Source organism: Megalopta genalis, chromosome 5 (genome assembly GCF_051020955.1).
Source record: "Megalopta genalis isolate 19385.01 chromosome 5, iyMegGena1_principal, whole genome shotgun sequence".
In the NCBI taxonomy this organism is placed as follows: Eukaryota; Metazoa; Arthropoda; class Insecta; order Hymenoptera; family Halictidae; genus Megalopta; species Megalopta genalis.
In genome coordinates, this window is record NC_135017.1 from 15,882,206 (window position 1) to 15,900,474 (window position 18,269).

At 38.4% G+C, this 18,269-nt stretch overlaps 5 protein-coding genes across 13 annotated transcripts; 4 read left to right on the forward strand and 1 right to left on the reverse strand.

Moving 5' to 3' along the window:
* Positions 1-610: 610 nt before the first annotated feature.
* On the forward strand, positions 611-2,863 carry LOC117227106 (pancreatic triacylglycerol lipase). Its single transcript, XM_033482079.2, has 7 exons — positions 611-818; positions 892-1,241; positions 1,323-1,797; positions 1,866-2,117; positions 2,193-2,301; positions 2,445-2,651; positions 2,721-2,863. The coding sequence occupies exons 1-7, from the start codon at positions 743-745 to the stop codon at positions 2,803-2,805; spliced, it is 1,554 nt and encodes a 517-aa protein (XP_033337970.2). The 5' UTR covers positions 611-742; the 3' UTR covers positions 2,806-2,863.
* A 240-nt stretch (positions 2,864-3,103) lies between these two features.
* Positions 3,104-4,562, forward strand: Scox (Synthesis of cytochrome c oxidase). Of its 5 annotated transcripts, none has more exons than XM_033482101.2 (5): positions 3,104-3,256; positions 3,417-3,534; positions 3,598-3,843; positions 3,917-4,122; positions 4,187-4,562. In XM_033482101.2, exons 1-5 carry the CDS (start codon positions 3,191-3,193, stop codon positions 4,361-4,363), a joined length of 813 nt encoding a protein of 270 aa, XP_033337992.2. In that variant the 5' UTR covers positions 3,104-3,190; the 3' UTR covers positions 4,364-4,562. The 5 variants fall into 5 exon arrangements, with proteins under 5 accessions (XP_033337992.2, XP_033337987.2, XP_076378122.1 ...); XM_076522007.1 differs by having other exon boundaries at positions 3,109-3,256; positions 3,420-3,534; XM_033482096.2 differs by having other exon boundaries at positions 3,417-3,843.
* Positions 4,563-4,893: 331 nt separating this feature from the next.
* LOC117227113 (transcription initiation factor TFIID subunit 10) lies at positions 4,894-5,901 on the forward strand. The gene is made up of 4 exons (XM_033482104.2): positions 4,894-5,114; positions 5,194-5,344; positions 5,423-5,487; positions 5,561-5,901. Exons 2-4 carry the CDS (start codon positions 5,228-5,230, stop codon positions 5,760-5,762), a joined length of 384 nt encoding a protein of 127 aa, XP_033337995.1. The 5' UTR covers positions 4,894-5,114; positions 5,194-5,227; the 3' UTR covers positions 5,763-5,901.
* A 357-nt stretch (positions 5,902-6,258) lies between these two features.
* LOC117226804 (GIGYF family protein Gyf) lies at positions 6,259-15,004 on the forward strand. 5 transcript variants are annotated; one of them, XM_076521951.1, is made up of 16 exons: positions 6,259-6,363; positions 6,995-7,039; positions 7,123-7,354; positions 7,834-8,007; positions 8,097-8,301; positions 8,382-8,595; positions 8,676-9,759; positions 9,842-10,195; positions 10,290-10,607; positions 10,716-10,808; positions 10,888-11,351; positions 11,427-11,628; positions 11,705-11,911; positions 12,071-12,479; positions 12,561-12,790; positions 12,934-15,004. In XM_076521951.1, the coding sequence occupies exons 2-16, from the start codon at positions 7,008-7,010 to the stop codon at positions 13,057-13,059; spliced, it is 4,344 nt and encodes a 1,447-aa protein (XP_076378066.1). In that variant the 5' UTR covers positions 6,259-6,363; positions 6,995-7,007; the 3' UTR covers positions 13,060-15,004. The 5 variants fall into 5 exon arrangements, with proteins under 5 accessions (XP_076378066.1, XP_076378069.1, XP_076378067.1 ...); XM_076521954.1 differs by having other exon boundaries at positions 12,561-12,784; XM_076521952.1 differs by having other exon boundaries at positions 12,074-12,479.
* Positions 15,005-15,612: 608 nt separating this feature from the next.
* PIG-A (phosphatidylinositol glycan anchor biosynthesis class A) lies at positions 15,613-18,138 on the reverse strand. The gene is made up of 8 exons (XM_033481514.2): positions 17,900-18,138; positions 17,587-17,816; positions 17,360-17,516; positions 17,108-17,287; positions 16,806-17,040; positions 16,392-16,689; positions 15,934-16,294; positions 15,613-15,854 (listed from the first exon to the last, which is right to left on the reverse strand). Exons 2-8 carry the CDS (start codon positions 17,610-17,612, stop codon positions 15,783-15,785), a joined length of 1,329 nt encoding a protein of 442 aa, XP_033337405.2. The 5' UTR covers positions 17,613-17,816; positions 17,900-18,138; the 3' UTR covers positions 15,613-15,782.
* Positions 18,139-18,269: the final 131 nt, after the last annotated feature.

The window sequence follows — 18,269 nt, forward strand, 5'->3', positions numbered from 1 at the left end:
AATAGGCCTAACTGAAATGTTCAAAGTGAAAGCAACAAGCCTCCTTTGCGGACTCTCAACAAGCCCTTGTTTGCTCTTGTGAGACGTCCTAAATATTGCATCATATTGGTTGGTGTAAAAGGGGGACACAGCATAATCGTCGGTGACCGAGCGAAAGTCTTGCAGTTAATGCACGTGCGTTTCGTTCAGTCAGTCGTAACTGTGCCGGTCACACTGTACCCTTCTTTAACAGATATTGCTTGATAATACTTACCTTTAATTTATTCGTTCAAGAGTTCTGCTATAGAAGTCTCATTGTTCGTATCTTTGTTTAGTATAAACTCATTTCAAAAGAGCACTTTAAATAAAATTATTTATATTCGTAATTATTAATAAATAATTTTGTATTCTATTAACGTTTGAACTGTTTTGATTACAATTACAATTGAAAATGTTCAAAATGGTCTGATCGAATGGTACATTTAAGTCAACTATAATTGTATATTTGAATGATAAAATGATTAGTTCCAGATAGGTGAAACAGTGATTGCGAAAATGATTAATTCCTGTATTTTGTAATCGCGAGGAAGGCAGAGTGTTTATAGAAACTACTTATGAATGTTTGTTTTAGAATAAGTAGAAAAGAACATTTGATGAAAATCGAAAGCAAAAAAGGAGAAAGGAAGAACATAAGAAAAAAGAAAGAAACCCGAACTGCAGAGCAGGATTAAAGTCCTAGTAGCAAAGAAAGGTCAATAAAAAGATGCAATTTGTTTCCTTGAAGAATTTTATTCTTTTCTTATTAGTCACTATATTGCCCTTAGATGCTAAACGGACAGGTAAGCTGAAGTCAGAATTTTCAATTGTTTGAAGAGTTTGAATCAAGTTTCTGAAGTTTCTCTTTGTTTTTAGCAAAACTATTAACTATGAGAAGCAGCATGATGTTGCATAGAAAAGGGGGGATACGCCCAGAGCTGAAACAAAAGATTTGCTTTGATTTAGTAGGCTGTTTTTCTAATCCACCTACTCATTTGACATTAAAGCGTGCTCCACAACATCCGAGTATAATTCAGACCAGATTCTTATTGTACACTCGTGCCAAACAGGATTTGCCTGACAGCATTCAGTACGGCGATGATTTTAAGTCTATTTTGCAATCAAAATTCGATGCAAAGAAGTCTCTAAATGTCATCATACATGGCTACAAAGGAAGCGGTAGCGATGTCGGAGCCATACTTCTTGTAAAAGGCCTTCTGGACATGGTAATGTAACATTCAAATGAGAAACAGTTGAATTTAGGTAGAAGTCGTTCGTATTCTGCTGTATCGTAAATTTTCTTCCAGAAAGACGTAAATATCCTGGTACTGGATTGGACAAGGGGCGCGGCGACAACGTATTCAGCAGCTGTGGCAAACACCGAACTAGTAGGACGTCAACTGGGCTTGGTTCTTCTGGATATCATTAGTCTTGGCACTCCCCCTGAAAATATTCATGTGATCGGCTTTAGTCTTGGCGCTCATATCGCTGGTTGCGCCTCGGAGATTGTTAAAAAAAAGAATCATCTTTTGGGGCGTATAACCGGTTTAGATCCAGCGTCTCCATTCTTCAGGAACCATTTATTCAGAGAAAAATCGAGGAAATTGGACGCGACCGATGCTCAACTTGTTGACATAATTCATACAGATGGATCGGAGGATTTTGCGGATGGGTTTGGGCTCTTGAAACCCCTTGGTCACATCGACTTCTTTCCCAATGGTGGCAGAGAACAACCTGGCTGCAACGATGTGAAAAACTCTGTTGTCGTTAGCCACATGAATGGTACAATCCTTTTTCTTTTTGTGTGATTAAGATATTTGTCTATTAATAACTATCGATGACCACTTTAGAGGATAGCTTGACTAGGGAGCTTGCCTGTAGCCATTTGAGAGCTTGGGCTCTCTTCCTGGAAAGTGTTCGAATGGTTAATGAAACGTGCAAGTTCAATGCCTGGCCATGTCCTAAAGGAAGAAAGTCTTATGTAAGTGGAATATGCTTCCCCATGGAGTCCACATTATGGACTCAAGAAATGGGTTACAAAGCTGATCAAGGTGCATTAGGAATTTACTATTTGCCGACCCGGAAAGAGAAACCATTTTGTGGTACGAATTGAAAAACACATTGGTCATTCAACAATTGCAAGCACAATTGTAAAACTTCATATTTATTCCTGCCAGGGTATCCGTACAGAGCGTCAGTAAGAGTATCCGAGGACACTCCAAGAACAGCAGGAATGATACTCGTGAAAATTGAACAATACGATGCAACGTTCAAGATCGAATGCCCGTAAGGAATGTATTGATAAGAGATGTCTTATTCGATGATCTATCTATCAATTATACATACATTAAATGATTTGCGTAAAACAATCAAATCAATCTTACATCTCATACTGGAATGTAAACATTTTGTCAAAATATTTGTTCAAGATTACTGAACCGGAAGAATAAACGAATGACATTCTATAGTATCGCTGCAATGAGATATCAATCACATCCCGATAATCAGTCAATGATAGAGGCACAGGTTTGGTATCAGAGCTTGTTAGATGAAGTAGAAGACAGTTCGAATAAAAATCATTATTCGGATAGTTTATTGATAAACAAGTTTACGTTGGAAGATAGAAAAGGAAACAGGTACGTGTAAATAATCGTATTTATTGTTTGAACATTCCTCAATTTATTTTATATTTTAACGACTTCTAGGTGGGAGTATTGTATGCGAAACGCTGTAGTGAATTCACAAGAAAAATCGATAGTCCTACGACTCGGGGAATGCAATGTTTTATAAGTAAACCATCACTTGTAATCCATAAGGAAACCAATAAAGTTCATCATTATAAGCAGAACATCCATCATGAATTACTTTAATGGTATCTACTTTCATGATACAAGTGCATTCTAAATAAATAGAGATCATTAAAGAAGATAGATGATCGGCGATAAATTCTTGACAATATCTTTTATTGCTATAGTTTTTTAATATAAAATAGATTTCAAGTTCAAAACAAAATTTTCTATAATACATGCATCACATTAAAATGATTCCTAGATATAACCGTTGAAGTTTTCAAATCGCGCGCGTTAATAATAGTGCACGTGTTCTCGTTGTTTGTCTCATTGACTCAATAACTACTCATAACCTGTAAATAGTTGTTAGAAGTCTCAGTGAAACAATGTCGAATTTAATTAATCGATCGATCTTACTATTTAATAGGTGTTCGAATCAAATTTTTCGAAACGTAAGCATTATTAAATATGATGTATCCTGAAGTGTAAAGAAATACACACGATGTGTACACGGTTTGATTTTCATAGTTGTGTATTCAAATATTTCTTTCACATTTTTTCCTTAATTTCGTTGTTACTCGTTAAATAAATATTGCTCGATTCTGGTTTCAGAAGTGCTTACACGATGCGCATACATATAAACAGAATTATCTACATATTCGATTTATAAACACTTGGAAGAATACATACCAGAAGATGGATTTTACATCGTTACCAAAGATGAAAAAAAGTATTTTTAAAATCAAAAGTCCTATTACATTGAGAAGTGCAACGATCACGAGTATACTTGCAGGAACATTTATAGGATATATATATTATTTGAAGCAAACAAAAGATCTTTTATTGGAAAAAGAAAGGAGACGAGAAATAGGAAAAGCTGCGATAGGAGGGAAATTTGAACTGGTCGATACCAATGGGAAATTAGTTAGATCGGACGATTTCTTAGGACAATGGATCATGATATATTTTGGGTTTACGCATTGTCCAGACATATGTCCAGATGAACTTGAAAAACTAACAGCAGTTGTCGATCGTCTTGGTATGCTTTCAGCTCTAATAAATATTAATAGTTTTAATGCATTCCATATTCTTAATGTTGCATCATGTTTTAGAAAAGGAATACAATACAAAAGTACAACCAATATTTATTTCTGTGGACCCAGATAGGGATACACCAGAAGTTGTAGGGAAATATATCACAGAGTTTTCTGATAAATTTGTTGCTCTTACCGGCTCCAAAGAACAGGTTGCCCAAGTGTGCAAAGCTTATAGAGTGTACTATAGTAGCGGACCCAAGGACAAAGATTCAGATTACATTGTTAGTAATATAATATTACATGGTAATCTTAGTACAAATATTAATGTTTACATTTTTTTATCAGGTCGACCATACAATCATCATGTACTTGGTGGATCCAGAAGGTTTATTCGTGGATTATTATGGTCTGACGCATACCGCGGAACAAATTGCTCAGAGTGTCCATTTAAATACAGTAAAATATAAGAAACTTCAGAAACTTGAATGGTTTCCATCTTTAACGTTAAAAAAGACTTCATAGTTGTAACATACTTGTGTTAGATGCATTTCTATGTGTACACAGAATTTTTAAATTGCATTTTTAACGAATATTATAGTGATATTATAGTGACTTATACATGTGTATTAATTAATTGTTATTATTAATAATTAATTTGCATGAAATTATACATTCAAAATTACATACAAAATTAAATAAATGATAAACTACTGGAAGGTAATTGATATGTTTCCATGTGAACCTAGAGCCTTGGAGCATGTACATATACATATGTAGTCTGTTTCTACATGTGTCCGTGTATTCCCTTGGGACCTACACGGGACCTAGGAGTAATGGGATCTACTCCTGCACGCTTTTCTTCCTAAGCTGGAGTAATACTTACTCCTCACCACATTTTACTGCGTATCTAATCCGCAGTGGACCCTGCCTTAGCAATGAATCTCGTCAGGCAATCAGAGTAAAGGAAACTTCCATACCAACCCCCGCTAACGGACCAAGCTGTGGCCTGAAGATGTGCACAAGTGAGTCCAATTACTGTATATGTATATGAATGTTTGGATTTCACTGACATTACGTATCGTCAGTATCGTGTGCATTCATTTCATAGTTACGTTGTTTGAGATTTCATTGATGGACGTTATATACTGATTCTAATGACATTTAATTAAAGGAATCAATATTATATTTGAAGGAAATATTTTACGTAGTTATTATATTTTCTAAAAGTTTCCGTTTCTTGCATGTATAATTGTTACATATTTATTATTTGGAGGTTAGAATTCAAAGCTTACATTTAAGAAATAAATGTATAAATATATGTAATTTGAATGTTATACTGCTTCTCTTTTTAGCCTTAAAATATTTCGTTAGGAAGAATCTATTATAATGGCAGAAGATTTTGGAAGAGAAACCCCACCGATGTACACTGGAAATGAAGAATCAAAAACAGCTGGACAGCCTCTTTCTGATTTTCTATTACAACTTGAAGATTACACTCCAACGGTAATAAAAAAGATAACTACACGTAATATTCATTACTTTGAAGTAGAAATGCAATGGTTGATGTGTGTCTTTTTCTAGGTACCAGATGCAATCAGTGAACATTATTTACACACAGCTGGCTTTAATACCACAGATCCTAGAATGTAATAAACAATTCATAAATATTGGAATTTAGTATTTAAGTTAATTTCGTAACAATTTGTTTATTAATTATAGAGTAAGATTGGTTTCCCTGGCAGCACAGAAATTCATATCTGAAATAGCAAATGATGCTCTACAACATTGCAAGACCCGTGGAGCTAATCAAACCACTAAAACAAAAGGAAAAGATCGACGTTATACACTAACTATGGAAGATCTCACACCAGCAGTTGCAGAATATGGCATAATAGTCAAGAAACCACATTATTTTGTTTGATTTGATTACTCTGGATATTTTATCTAGAAGCTCAAAAATCACAACTGTCTATCTAATTAATATAGCTTAAACTTTGTGATAGAGTCGCGAGACTAACAAAAACTCTCAAATACATTGTGTTTTATATAAAAAAAGAAAACCTGTCTTTATAGTCTTCCTTATCAGGGAACAGGAAAGTATCTTTGCTTCAATATAAGAGAAATTCTCATGATATAAAGCTATGTATTTAGGAGATCATTTCTTTTAGATTGATTTTCAATTTTAAGATGTCGATTAGTTAAGGCTACTATGCAATAACAAATAGGATAAATCAAGTCAAATAATACGGTATATATAACTTATGTATGCTTTAAGATAAGATGCCTTTAGGCTAGCAAATATTCTATGACAACGCAAGATAAATGAGGAAAGTTGAAAAAAATAGGAATTCATTTTTCAGTTAATGATTGCTAGACAAAAAATTTGATCAGTCTTTCTAGTGACTTTCGATTGCTTCAGGTGTAGCATGGGATCCCGCATGCGCTTCGCTCCCCCCCAAAAAAACCATCAGCCATATTGGTGTGTTGTATCGCTATCCTCAGTAATTTCGAAGATCAGTGAGGTATTTTTGTCATTTGTAGCTTCTTTCCACCTCATATTCCTATCTCCATGAGCAATCGGGTTTGCTGATTGTTGATTCACTATAAACAGGACGACGTCCGCGAACCTTCATGACATACACGACCGAGAAAAATGTTTGGTTAACGTTGCCACCTGGGCTCACGGAAATCGGCCTGTTTAGGAGCACGACGTATAAATAAATGCGTACTATTTCAATTGAACCGAATGCCTATGTCGATCGGTATTAACATCTTTACCTGCAAGTAATTCTCACGGTATTGCTGTGTGCTTAAATGTACAATCGATACCGAAAAAAATCACAGAATCCTGTGAGAGAACATTTCGACCAACTATCTGTCGTGCTTTCCCACCTTCGTCTTTACTTTTACTTCGTTCTTTACTCATGTCGAGTATTTCTTTTACAAATGAGAAGTTTTCCTCGTTATTGCTATCATTGTTGATGTTCCAAGCACATGGATTGTTCGATTTTCATTGAGCAACAGGTTCAGATAGACGCGACTTGTGCCCAGATACACCATTGTTGCACCTGGTTGTTTATACATATTTCTACTAACAAAATTTCTTATTTATGGATTGTATAAGTTCTTAACAAGATTTTTTGTATTTTCCAGCTTATAGCCCATCATGACGGATTCTATGAAATTTGGTCCAGAATGGTTTGTAGTTTTCATTAATGATCGCACGACCATCATGATTTATATATGTACATATATCCTTTCTTTCATCAATTTTTGTATAGGTTGCGCAATCTGTCTGCAGACAGTTGTAATAATGGTGGAGGTGGTGGAGGTACTACAAGTTTGACTACTCCACGTTACCAATTAGCGGAACATAGATACGGAAGAGAAGAGATGCTAATTTTATTCGATCGTAATTGTAAGCCACCAGAATCATTGACAAATTTCTCAACATTATATATCGAGAAAACTCAACTTCCTTTGGCTCTTATACAAATGACAGAAGATGAAACGGTAATTAATGTAATATACTTTTATATTTGATACAGTTCCAACATTAAAAAGGGGAATTTAGTTTAAAAAATACCTGAAACTTCTATAAATCTTGATAAATTAAATTTTTTTTTTAACGTTCCTAACGTAGTTTCACATTTATCAATCTTTGTACATAATAATAATTAACATTGTTTAACAATTGTATATTCTTGTTGCATCCTATATTGGGAACTGCTTCGCGAAGTCAGTTTCTATTTATAAATATAACACTGGAGCCCTTGTGCCAGTTCTTCATAGCACTATCCTATCTACCGTTGTGTACTTTATATAATCATGACTACTTAGTTACCATTTTCTATTTACTTCCATACTCTTTATCTGCATTTAGAAAATTTATTTATTGAAACTTTGCATTTGGTTAATCGAGTTTAATATAGTTTTGTTGATGTGATGCAATTACGGTTAATAAAATAAGCTAATGTATCCTATTTTTTCAGCGAATGTGGAACGGAGGAATAACCAATGTCGGTGGTCAAGGAAGGGGTGGAAGCGTGGATCGGGGAGGGCGTGGAAAGAGTGGTAGGGGAAGCTTGTATTCGTCCCATTACTCTCGAGGAGTTGGTTTCGATGATTCAGGAGATGGTAGAAGAATTGATAGCATGCCATTTCCAGTACGTAACTTCTACTGTGACACATTTGTTCGAAAATGAAGAAGTGTTGTCGTTTAATTAAATAGTGAATGCGTGTTTCGTGTATCCAGGGAAGAAACCGCCCGTTTGATAGATCTCAAAGCGAACGTGGGTGGTCGGAAAGAAATGGGGCCTCAGATCCGGGCGAATGGAACGGTTCTACTAGTCCTAGAAAGGAATTGAGTCGTGGGCCTTGTGGTAGTTCCGTTGTAGAAGGTAATTGGCGGCGTCATCGTGGCGCTGGTACAGAAGACGACGACGGCTGGCGTAAATGGGGTTAGTACCAGAGCCCACGGATAGCTAATTCGTGTTAACGGACGACAATGTTATCGCTTTAGTTAAATTGTCGTTATCAGGTAGAAGCAGTTGGCGCGAAGGAGGAAGCATGGATAGGGATAGATTAGATCGAAACGAAGGAGACGGAGAGGAAGGTGTAGCCAAAAGTGGGAGATTCGAGCACCGTGTGAATCACAGACACTCGCACGACCTAAGTCATCATCCACCAGCCCGTATAGGTCGTACCTGGGAATCGAATCATCATGATATTAATCATGATAACCTTCCTGAATGGTATATTTTTGCTCGAATAGAATCATTTTAGTAGAATAGTTGTAATTTGGTTTTATTATATAAGAAACTGTGTATTCTAGGGCCACTGAAAATCCCAGTGAAAGTGGAGGCAGTTTTGATGCTTCCGGAGCGTTCCACGGTGGGATATATTCGGACGATGACGAGGACGGAGTGATCAGTGCGGGTGGTACTCAAGAATCAAGGACTCGACGTGTATCCGAGGGGAGTGCTGGTAGTACAACGAAACCTAGTGGAAAGCATTTACCTTACAGCTCAACCCAGGGGCAGCCCCTGAACCGCGGTCCACCGAGCAGTACAATTAGTACCCATACAATCAATAAAGAAAGACAGAAGTCTTTGCATCCGCTTGACACCAAAGATAAGGTCATCGAGAAGGAGAGGAGAAGTAATTCTCCGCCGTCGATGAAACCACCAATTACACCGACGGACAACGCAGTCGCGAAGACATCGGCGTCGGTGTCGGTGCCAACGTCTGCTTCGGCATCAGCGTCGGTGTCGGTATCGGCGTTGTCGTCCGAAAGCGTTCAGAAAAGAAACAGCACGGCCGCCACAGTCGTGTCTAAGTCCACGGGAGAGACCGAGATCGGGAAGTCGACGTCTGTCGATTGTTCGGGGAACGTTATATCTCCAAGTAAAACGCATAGTAGGGAGGAGATTCTTCAGACAGAAGTAAAGCTGGATCATCCGATTTCAGTTGCAAAAAGACAACAGATGCCGTTGCAAATAGAGTCTCAGAAGAGCATCGTCGTGCAAGGCACAGGAACGGAGGAGACCCGGCAAAAAGGTGACGATGACTTGGACAGAATGAAGGAAGAGGCGGATGCGTTAGTAGCAAAATTAATGGCGGACGAAGAGAGTCATAGAGAGAAAACTACTGCCAGTGTACCGCCGTCTATTGGTAACCAACCTTCTACAGTTCCATCAACGAATGGACAGGAGAAATGGTTTTACCGTGATCCACAGGGTGAAGTTCAGGGTCCGTTCTTAGCAAGCGAAATGGCGGAATGGTGTAAATCCGGTTACTTCACCGCTGGATTGATGGTACGGAGAACCTGTGATGAGCGGTACACGACTTTAGGGGAGTTAATAAAGATATGTGGTAGAGTTCCATTTACCCCAGGACCTCCTATTCCTCCCTTGAAGGTATGTGGTTGATTTTATCATTTTTTAATGTATTTCTAACAATCCTCAGAATTGTTTTCCTACGTTTGCTTTATTCTCTTAGTTAACGGATCAGGGAATACCTGCAGTTTCGAACAAGGTACCTGCCGGTTTACCTACATTACCAAAGACTGGTATAGAAGACCCGCTTCTTCTACTTCAATACCAGCACATGCGGCTACTGCAAAATCAGCAGCTGCTGCTCAGGCAGATGCGAACCTCCGCCATAGCGAAACTTTCTCAGTCCGAGCATTGGGCCACCTTGAGTCCCGTCGAACAGAATCAATTGATTTATCAGTATGTTATTCAAGACTCGGAGATATCAGAAGTACCGGCGATCTCCACCCCTCCGTTCGTACCTCATTTGCCGTCTCAGTCTTCGAATCCGGTCATGCAACTTTTCTCACAGATGCAGCAGGTTTGTAGAAGATTGGATGTGCGATGTATTGAACTGCAAGTTCGTAGCAACGGTGTTCGCCACGTAATTAATTTTATCATATGAACGTCCATAGGCGAAACTTCAACCAGACGCTACACACCTAACGTCGAATCCCCATTCTACCACAGCAGCTCATCCTCCCACTGTAGATCCTATACAACAGCTCATACAACAGATGGGTGGAATTCAAAATATACCGGGGATGCAGCAAACGAATATAAATTCAACGCCACCACCCGCGGCGCAACAAGACAATCCTATAAAATCGTTGTTACGTCAGTTGAATGTTAATGCGAACGGTCATCCGCAGACATCGCACATGGATACCGTTTGGCCGCAGCCTCCGCCACAAATCACTCCACAATTTAATGCACAGAATTGGTTAGCACAGGTAAACACTGAAACATTTCAATCGTATTAATGGTAAACATTAATGGATCACCTTAAAATCTTAGGTGAAACTGTCCGGGTAATGTTAAGTTGAAGTTGTACTTCACAGGTCGGACCGATACCCGCAGTACCGCCTGGACAGATGCCTACTTCTTTGTGGGATCTGCATACGAAAGAAATAAAGACTGAGCAGCAAATATTGGTTAGTACGCGATCAAAGAACTAGATATCAATCTATTAAAAATTCCAAACATCATCAAAGATATCGAATCGTATTTTAGGAAGAACAGAACCTTAGGCTACAGGAAGATAGAAAGAAAGAAGAGCTTAGAAAGCAAGAGGAATTACAGCGACAAGCCGAGGAAGAAGTCGAGAAAAAGAAGAAGGAGGAACAGGTCAGGCAAGTGGAGGAAGCGAAACGGAAAGATGAGGAGAGAAAGCGAAAGGAAGAGGAAAAAAAGAGAAAAGACGAAGAGAAGCGCAAGCAAGAGGAAGAGCGTAAGAAAAAGGAAGAGAAGAAACGGAAGGAAGAAGAGAAAAAGCGAGAAGAGAAGAAACGCAAGGAGGAGGAGAAGAAGCGAGAAGAGAAGAGGAAGCAAGAGGAACAGAACTTGAAGAAAAAGCAAGAAGAGGAAAAGAGAAAGAAAGAGGAAATGAAGAAGCAAGAAGAGAAGCAGAAAAAGGAAGATGAGAAGAGAAAGAAGTTGGAAGAAGAACAACGAAAGCAGGAAGAAGAGAGAATGCGGTACGGATTGCGCTGATCATTATGCTGTACGTTCTCGCTTGTGCGTGAAATTTGATGAAATATCTGTTATCGTAGGAAAGAAGCAGATGCGCGCAAACAGGCGGAGGCAGAAGAGCAGGCCCGACGAGCGGAGCAAAGACGACGGGAAGCGGAAGCACTTCGAAAGCTACAAGAAAGAAGTAAAGCACCCTGGGCTCAGGCACCTCGTGCTCCACCTCCTCCCACACCTATCAACTCGTTTGCCGAAATCCAAAGACTCGAGCGGGAGAAGAAAGCTGTACGCGCAAGGATAATCTAAACCGTAGCCTAGGAACTCTGTGAACAAACCAGTAATATTATAAACTCCGTTGCAGGAGGAGCAACGGTTACAACAAATGATGCAGCAGCAGCTAGCACAGCAGAAGGCCATGGAAGCGGCTCAGGAGACATCGGTTGCCGATTCATCGAAACGATTGCAGTTCAAATGGGCGGAGAAGGCTACATCGTCGACGAAACCGTTGCAGGTCAAGAGCCTCGCACAGATCCAACAAGAAGAGCAGGAGCGCATCGCCAAGGTAAAGGTACCTATTCATCTTCCCGTACTACTGCTACTACTACTACTACTACTACTACTACTACTACTACTACTACACACACACACACACACACAATATTATTACTTCGGTAATCATGTGACGGTAATTACGTGTTGTTAATTGTTAATACTGATCATTCATCAGCAGCAAGAAAGGGAGCGTCAAGAGAAGGCTGGGCAAAAAGAGTCGACGAACTTGCTGCAAAATGCTGGGATATGGGGTACTGCTTCGCAGTGTTTGAACTGGGCGAATTCTAGCGCATCCAGCAGCAGTCAAGCATGGTCGAACAATACTGGTGGTACCAGCGGTTTCTGGGAAGATCCGACACCAACCAAAGCCACCACCACGGCCGTCAAGCAACCGCCGAAGCAATCTGCTACAATCAAATCGCCTTGTAATAACCAGACGCTGCAAACTAACAAGGTGAATAAGAGTAAAAATAAGAGGGAAGAGGAATTAGTGAAGAAACTGTTTGAACAGAACACTGCCAAGGTAGATGATTTCACACAGTGGTGCAACAAGGCACTGAGCGGTTTACAGGTGTCCGTGGACAGTAAGTCGTTCTTAGATCATTTTTCTCGGGAGGTACATTGTTCCGAATTAATGGTCCTCTGACACCGTTCGTTGTTTTCAGTACCCACGTTCGTCGGATTTCTGCGAGACATCGAGTCCGCGTATGAGGTTAAGGAATATGTTCGGGACTACCTAGGTGATAATAAACAGAGCTCGGAGTTCGCCAAGCAATTCCTAGATAAGCGCAGTAAATGGCGGTCGGCTCAGCGACCGCAAGCACAGGCGGACGATCTCTGCAAACCTGCACCTGCCGTTAATCCAAATGCGCCCACAGAATTTCAAGAGGTGAAGGTAATAAATACTCAAAGTATTTGATCTCCTTTCGGTCTCGATATAATCGTTCAGCTCTAAAAGCTCTAGTAATCGTTACATTCTATATGTGAGCGTAGAATAATAGATTCAAGGACATCCATTGATAAGATCTTCTTTCTCAGGGAAAATCGAAAAAACCGAAGAAGGGAAAAATGTACAAAGTTGATAGTAGGATTCTTGGGTTCAGCGTGACCGCAGCGCCTGATCGTATTAACGTCGGTGATCGTGATTACGGTGAAGGTGTGTGAATCACTTCCGGAACCGTTTACCGATCCCTCACACCCACGGATATTCGCGACGCTTGGCCCGTTACAAGTTACAAGTATGGTTCGTTATTTATTTATTGTAGATGCCAAATGACAGTTCTGAGGAACCCGTTACGAGTACTTCATTAAAACAAACAAACAAAAAGCAATACCGACTACACATACGTATATACATAATATATATTTAAGATTTCTTTTTCTATGGTTAATGCAAGAATAATCTTCGGTCCCCCACATTTGTATCCTTTCACTCTGTGGGTTAATGGGAGCTTTAGCCATACACACGCGCGCGCGCGCGCGCGTACACACACACACACACACACACAACGTTTCTCGCAGTATGGCATTATTTCCTTCATAAGAATCACCGAACTGATCGACTAAATACTCGAAACGAGGAAAGGAAAGTGAACTTCAAATTGTACATATAATTCACACTACTCCGAGAAACAAATATCGAAAAGACGGGCGACATCCACTGATAGAGAGAATGCACGCAACCGTTATTTCCGGAACGTTCTGTCGTTATTGCGAACAAGAAGGATCTATGTCGATTGATTAGAACTCGTGTACACGTGGAGAACCGTAATAGTTAAGGAAGCAATAACGTGTACTCACGAAACCAAAAAGATTTGAACTGGGACGGAATGGAAACCGAGACGTAGAGCGGCAAGGAGGAAAAAATAAATCTGTCGTGCGTGGTAGCTCGATCAGATATACGATGTTGATTCATAAAATGTGCACTGATCGTTGGAATTATCAGGAACTATCGCATCGAGTGTCAATATGTATATGAATCCTATGGATTTCTTGCTTTATCGTGGCGTCATCATAATCTCAACGAGCTCTTTACCCTAGGATCATACTTATCCGTTACGTGTTTCAATGAGTAAATCTCGAACACTTTGTTTTTAAAGTTTCCGTTGAAAATTCTATTATCTTGGACACAAAAAGGGATTCAGAAAAGGGGAGATAGTAAGAAAAAAGTGTGGAAAAGAATAGATTTTCATTGAATGACTGTAAACGACAATTTTATTTAAATATCAGAACGGATTGAACGATTATACCTATATATGGAAGCGATATTGTGAGGGCAACGACAACTCCTCTAATACTTTCTTAACGCTTTTGGATACACTGACACGAAGGAAAAATTACAAAAAAAAAGCATTCGTATTAACGATATTACTTGCATGTGTACGATTTATAGAGAAACCAGAAAAAGTTATTGGAAAAGCGTGGTCAAATGTGAACGACGAATGGACTCATCTTCCCCGATCAATAAGTGTTAAGGGACGCTTCCGGTTCGATTGCTGCGTGTGTCTACGTGTGGATCTCACTTTCAACGGCATATCTCTATTTTCCTTGATCAACATTGGGGCGGTCGATCGGAGAGCAAGCAGTATCTCGTTTTCTTGATTTTAAAGTTCTATTCATAAGCGTATTGTTACGCGAGATCTCACTCGATGTCGCGAAGGAAGGAATTTCTAGCATGATATATGTCTACGAATATCCAGAGACCCACGCTGATCTTTTCTTTTCTCTCTAATTTGGCTTCCTTTTTAATCGGAAACAAAACCATCAGGAACTGAAGAAAATTGGCAGGAATACTCTGTTCTTGTATGCTAAGCGGGACGAATGTTATCGACTGATCGAACCGCTCTTAATATTTATAATGGTTGTTGATTAAGGTTCCTTGATCTTCTCTTAGCACGTGATAAGAACGACGGCTGTATCATTTAGGAGAAGACCATAGACCCTTGAGTGAAAGATTTATGTATAAATAGATAAATGTACAGTAATACAATGATAATTAATTAGGCAGAAAACAGGAAACAAATCATTGATATTGTATTATTATTAATATTATTATTATTATTGTATCTAACGTACAACTTAATAAAAATAAATATTATTATATTTTCAACGTAGCCTTTTCATTTGTTTTTTCTTTTCTTCGATTATTAAACTTTGATCATCTCTAAATCGTGATATTAAATGAGAGTAAAAGAAACAAATTTGCACTTAGCTGCTTAAACTGAATCTATAAACTCTGTATATGTGAATATCTTTGTGAACAATTATTGAGACGAATTGTGAATAACAACAGTCACACATCTGTACACGTACACTGGTGCACACAGAAAACACACACGATGGATTTGTGTCACGGTATTTCCGGTGCATTAAGTTTAAAATACTATAATGTAGATTATGTTATATAAATAAACGAGCAGACATGTCATGAACTGTGAATGCGAGCGATTCCTACACGTAATATATAGGTATTTTTTAATGTCCAACAATGCAATATATTTTACACGTGAACGAGCATTGTGTGAGTCTACTATAACTGTGAATTGTTAACGAATATTATACGGACACATGCATACGATGTTACAACTATCATAATAAAAAGGATTTCATTAAAAATATATGAACGAAATTTTCACATATGGTGTGACCGCCGGACTGCGTTTGTGATACGATACGTAGGAGAAAAGTAATAAAAAGATTTGCTTTTTATCGACTCGATTTTCGCTAACAATTGTATTTGTACTTTAGACACTGTGCTTTTTGGTTTTCAATACGTACATAAAAGATATAAGAGAAAGTATCAAGATTTATACTAGTAGTCTAATTATTGGAATGTCTTGGTTTAAGGGGAACATGGAAACTGGCTTCCGATTTACAGGAAATGATCGTTATTCTTCTTCTCCATCCCCGTGAACATTTATAACGTTCATGTCTGTGTAATCCTTCGCGATATCGATGTACTGAAAGCATTCGATCTTTAATGAACAAACCGAAAGAAAAAAAAAACACTCGAAGTTATGTATAATTGATACGACCTACTTTTCTTGGTACAAGAAATTCGAAAATTTGTATAATAATATAGCATAACGACACAACCAACAGATATGCTAATACTCCACTGCGAACATAGTTTGCCAATTGTTCGCCTAAAGTCTTTCTTCGTTCTTGTCTCGCTAAATTGTATACTATCTCAGTTCTTCTGGTTATATTAAACCAGTTGTAAAACAGACTTATTCTTCTATTGGCTTCGTAAAGGCATCTGGTATTATTTTCTCTATAATCTGTTATGGCAGTCTCCAGCCCTTCGACAAGGGCAGGCACAGTGGGTTCCACTAAATAAATTAAATCAGGAGGTAATACTTCGGGTATGCCACCTACTTTCGTCGAGACCACTTGCAACCTATAAATTGACGAATATTTTTATGATAAAGAAATTTCATAAAAATTTATGAAAAATAAATCGACAGCTCTAATGTTTCCAAATTATCGACATTTACCCGCAGGAAGCAGCCTCGACGATTGCCATACAGTATGCTTCGGTAAGACTAGTGTTCAGAAAGATATGGCCTTTGTTCAGCACATGCTTGATCTCAGAATGCTCCAAGCTGCCCAACAACGTCACTCTGTGCTGCAACAAGTTTCTTTCTCGTACCTCCTCGATCAGCCATCTTTTTGGACCATCTCCAGCGATCAAAAACTGCACATTCCCGTGCCGACTACAAATATCGGGTATAATGCGAGCTAATAAATCGACGCCTTTGCGATACACTAGTCGCGACACTATGACTATCGTAACTACAATTAATAACGGGGAGGAGCATTAGTAATACTGTGCATCTTCTGCGTGTGTCGAGCTGCGAGTGCGATACAGCTGAAATTCTAAATTTATTTTATGTAGTTGGTGAACTTACTAAAATTATTGTCCCGTTTACTAACATCCGGCATAAATAATGTGGTGTCCACCGCATTGGGTATAACAAAGATTTTCTCTTTTGGAACTTTGGCTCTTAATACTGTATTCTCTTTACCTGTATGCGACACACATATACAGTGATCACAATCGGCCAATGATATCTCTAAAAATTTATTTGTCAAGATCGCGGAGGCGTCAGCAAAACCAAAAAGTGAATGATCTGTAAAAATTGTCTGAAATTTTTGATATAATTACTATTCCATAGTCTTGATCTTTTCTTCTAGACGATCGTCGACTCACTTTCAATCCCATCAATCGACCTATTAGCATTCCTTCGTGAGCAAGCGCAGAGAACGCCGAATGGCTGTGCACTATTTGAATTTCCTCTCTTATGAAAATATATCTGATAAGAGGAATGGAACAGATCATAGTTGGAAGAACGCACTGATTATAGAAGACCTTTACCGGTATGTAGTATACCTAGAAAGAGGAACTATTTAGTCATAAAGTAAATACAAGCAGCCTTTATCGATAAACAAGCGTAGTACATACTTTCAGACCATTGGTCATGTAACGTATTCCAACTCTGTCTCTGTACGAATGAGTGAGCACCACAACTTTATGACCCTGACCCAATAAACATTGGGATAGATTAAAAATGTGCTCCTCCACCCCACCCATGTTGGGATAAAAGAAGTCGGAGACCATGCTGTAAAAGATTATTGTATATAGTTCTTTGTTTTTTTCTCCTTTTAATATTTCATTGATAAATTACTAACCATATTTTATGCTTCACAGTGTTCATCTTCGCGTCTAATCACCAACATGACTCATGTAAGATAATAACACGTGTCATTTATTTCATTTTCCTCGAAATCTTTCCAAAATCTGAAGAATGTTATAGCGCATTTATACACGCAAGAATTTCTGATTGTTAATAAACTTGTAATTTTCTTGATTTCTTGAGTGAATTGCACATGTAATTGTCTCGCCACAATTACTCATATTTCTACATAATTAACAAAAATTTGAATTCAAACAACGTTCTTCGATAATCAATGGAAGGTATAAGAGGTTAGATAATGTGCTTACGTTATCGACAATAAGGTCAATTTTATTTTCTTAGATAAAATAAGAAAATGCGAAGTCTTCATTATTATTTCTTCTTTTCTGTTTAAATCGACAACGATAAATTCACCATAATTACGTTCAGAAAAGTGAAAAATAAAATTGATCAGGATCAGCGATCAGCTGTTTTTAATAGGTCCGGGCAGCGATCAATTTAAATCGAACTTGGAATTTGGAATTGGAACTTGGAATACATACAGTTGGATTCCAATTCCAAGTTGGTACGACCACGTTCGATTCAATTCGATTCGACTCATCGAGCTCCAATTTCTCGAAGATCAATAGTCAATGGCGGATAATATAAAATTTGTCTCGTATTTCCGAAATTCTGGTA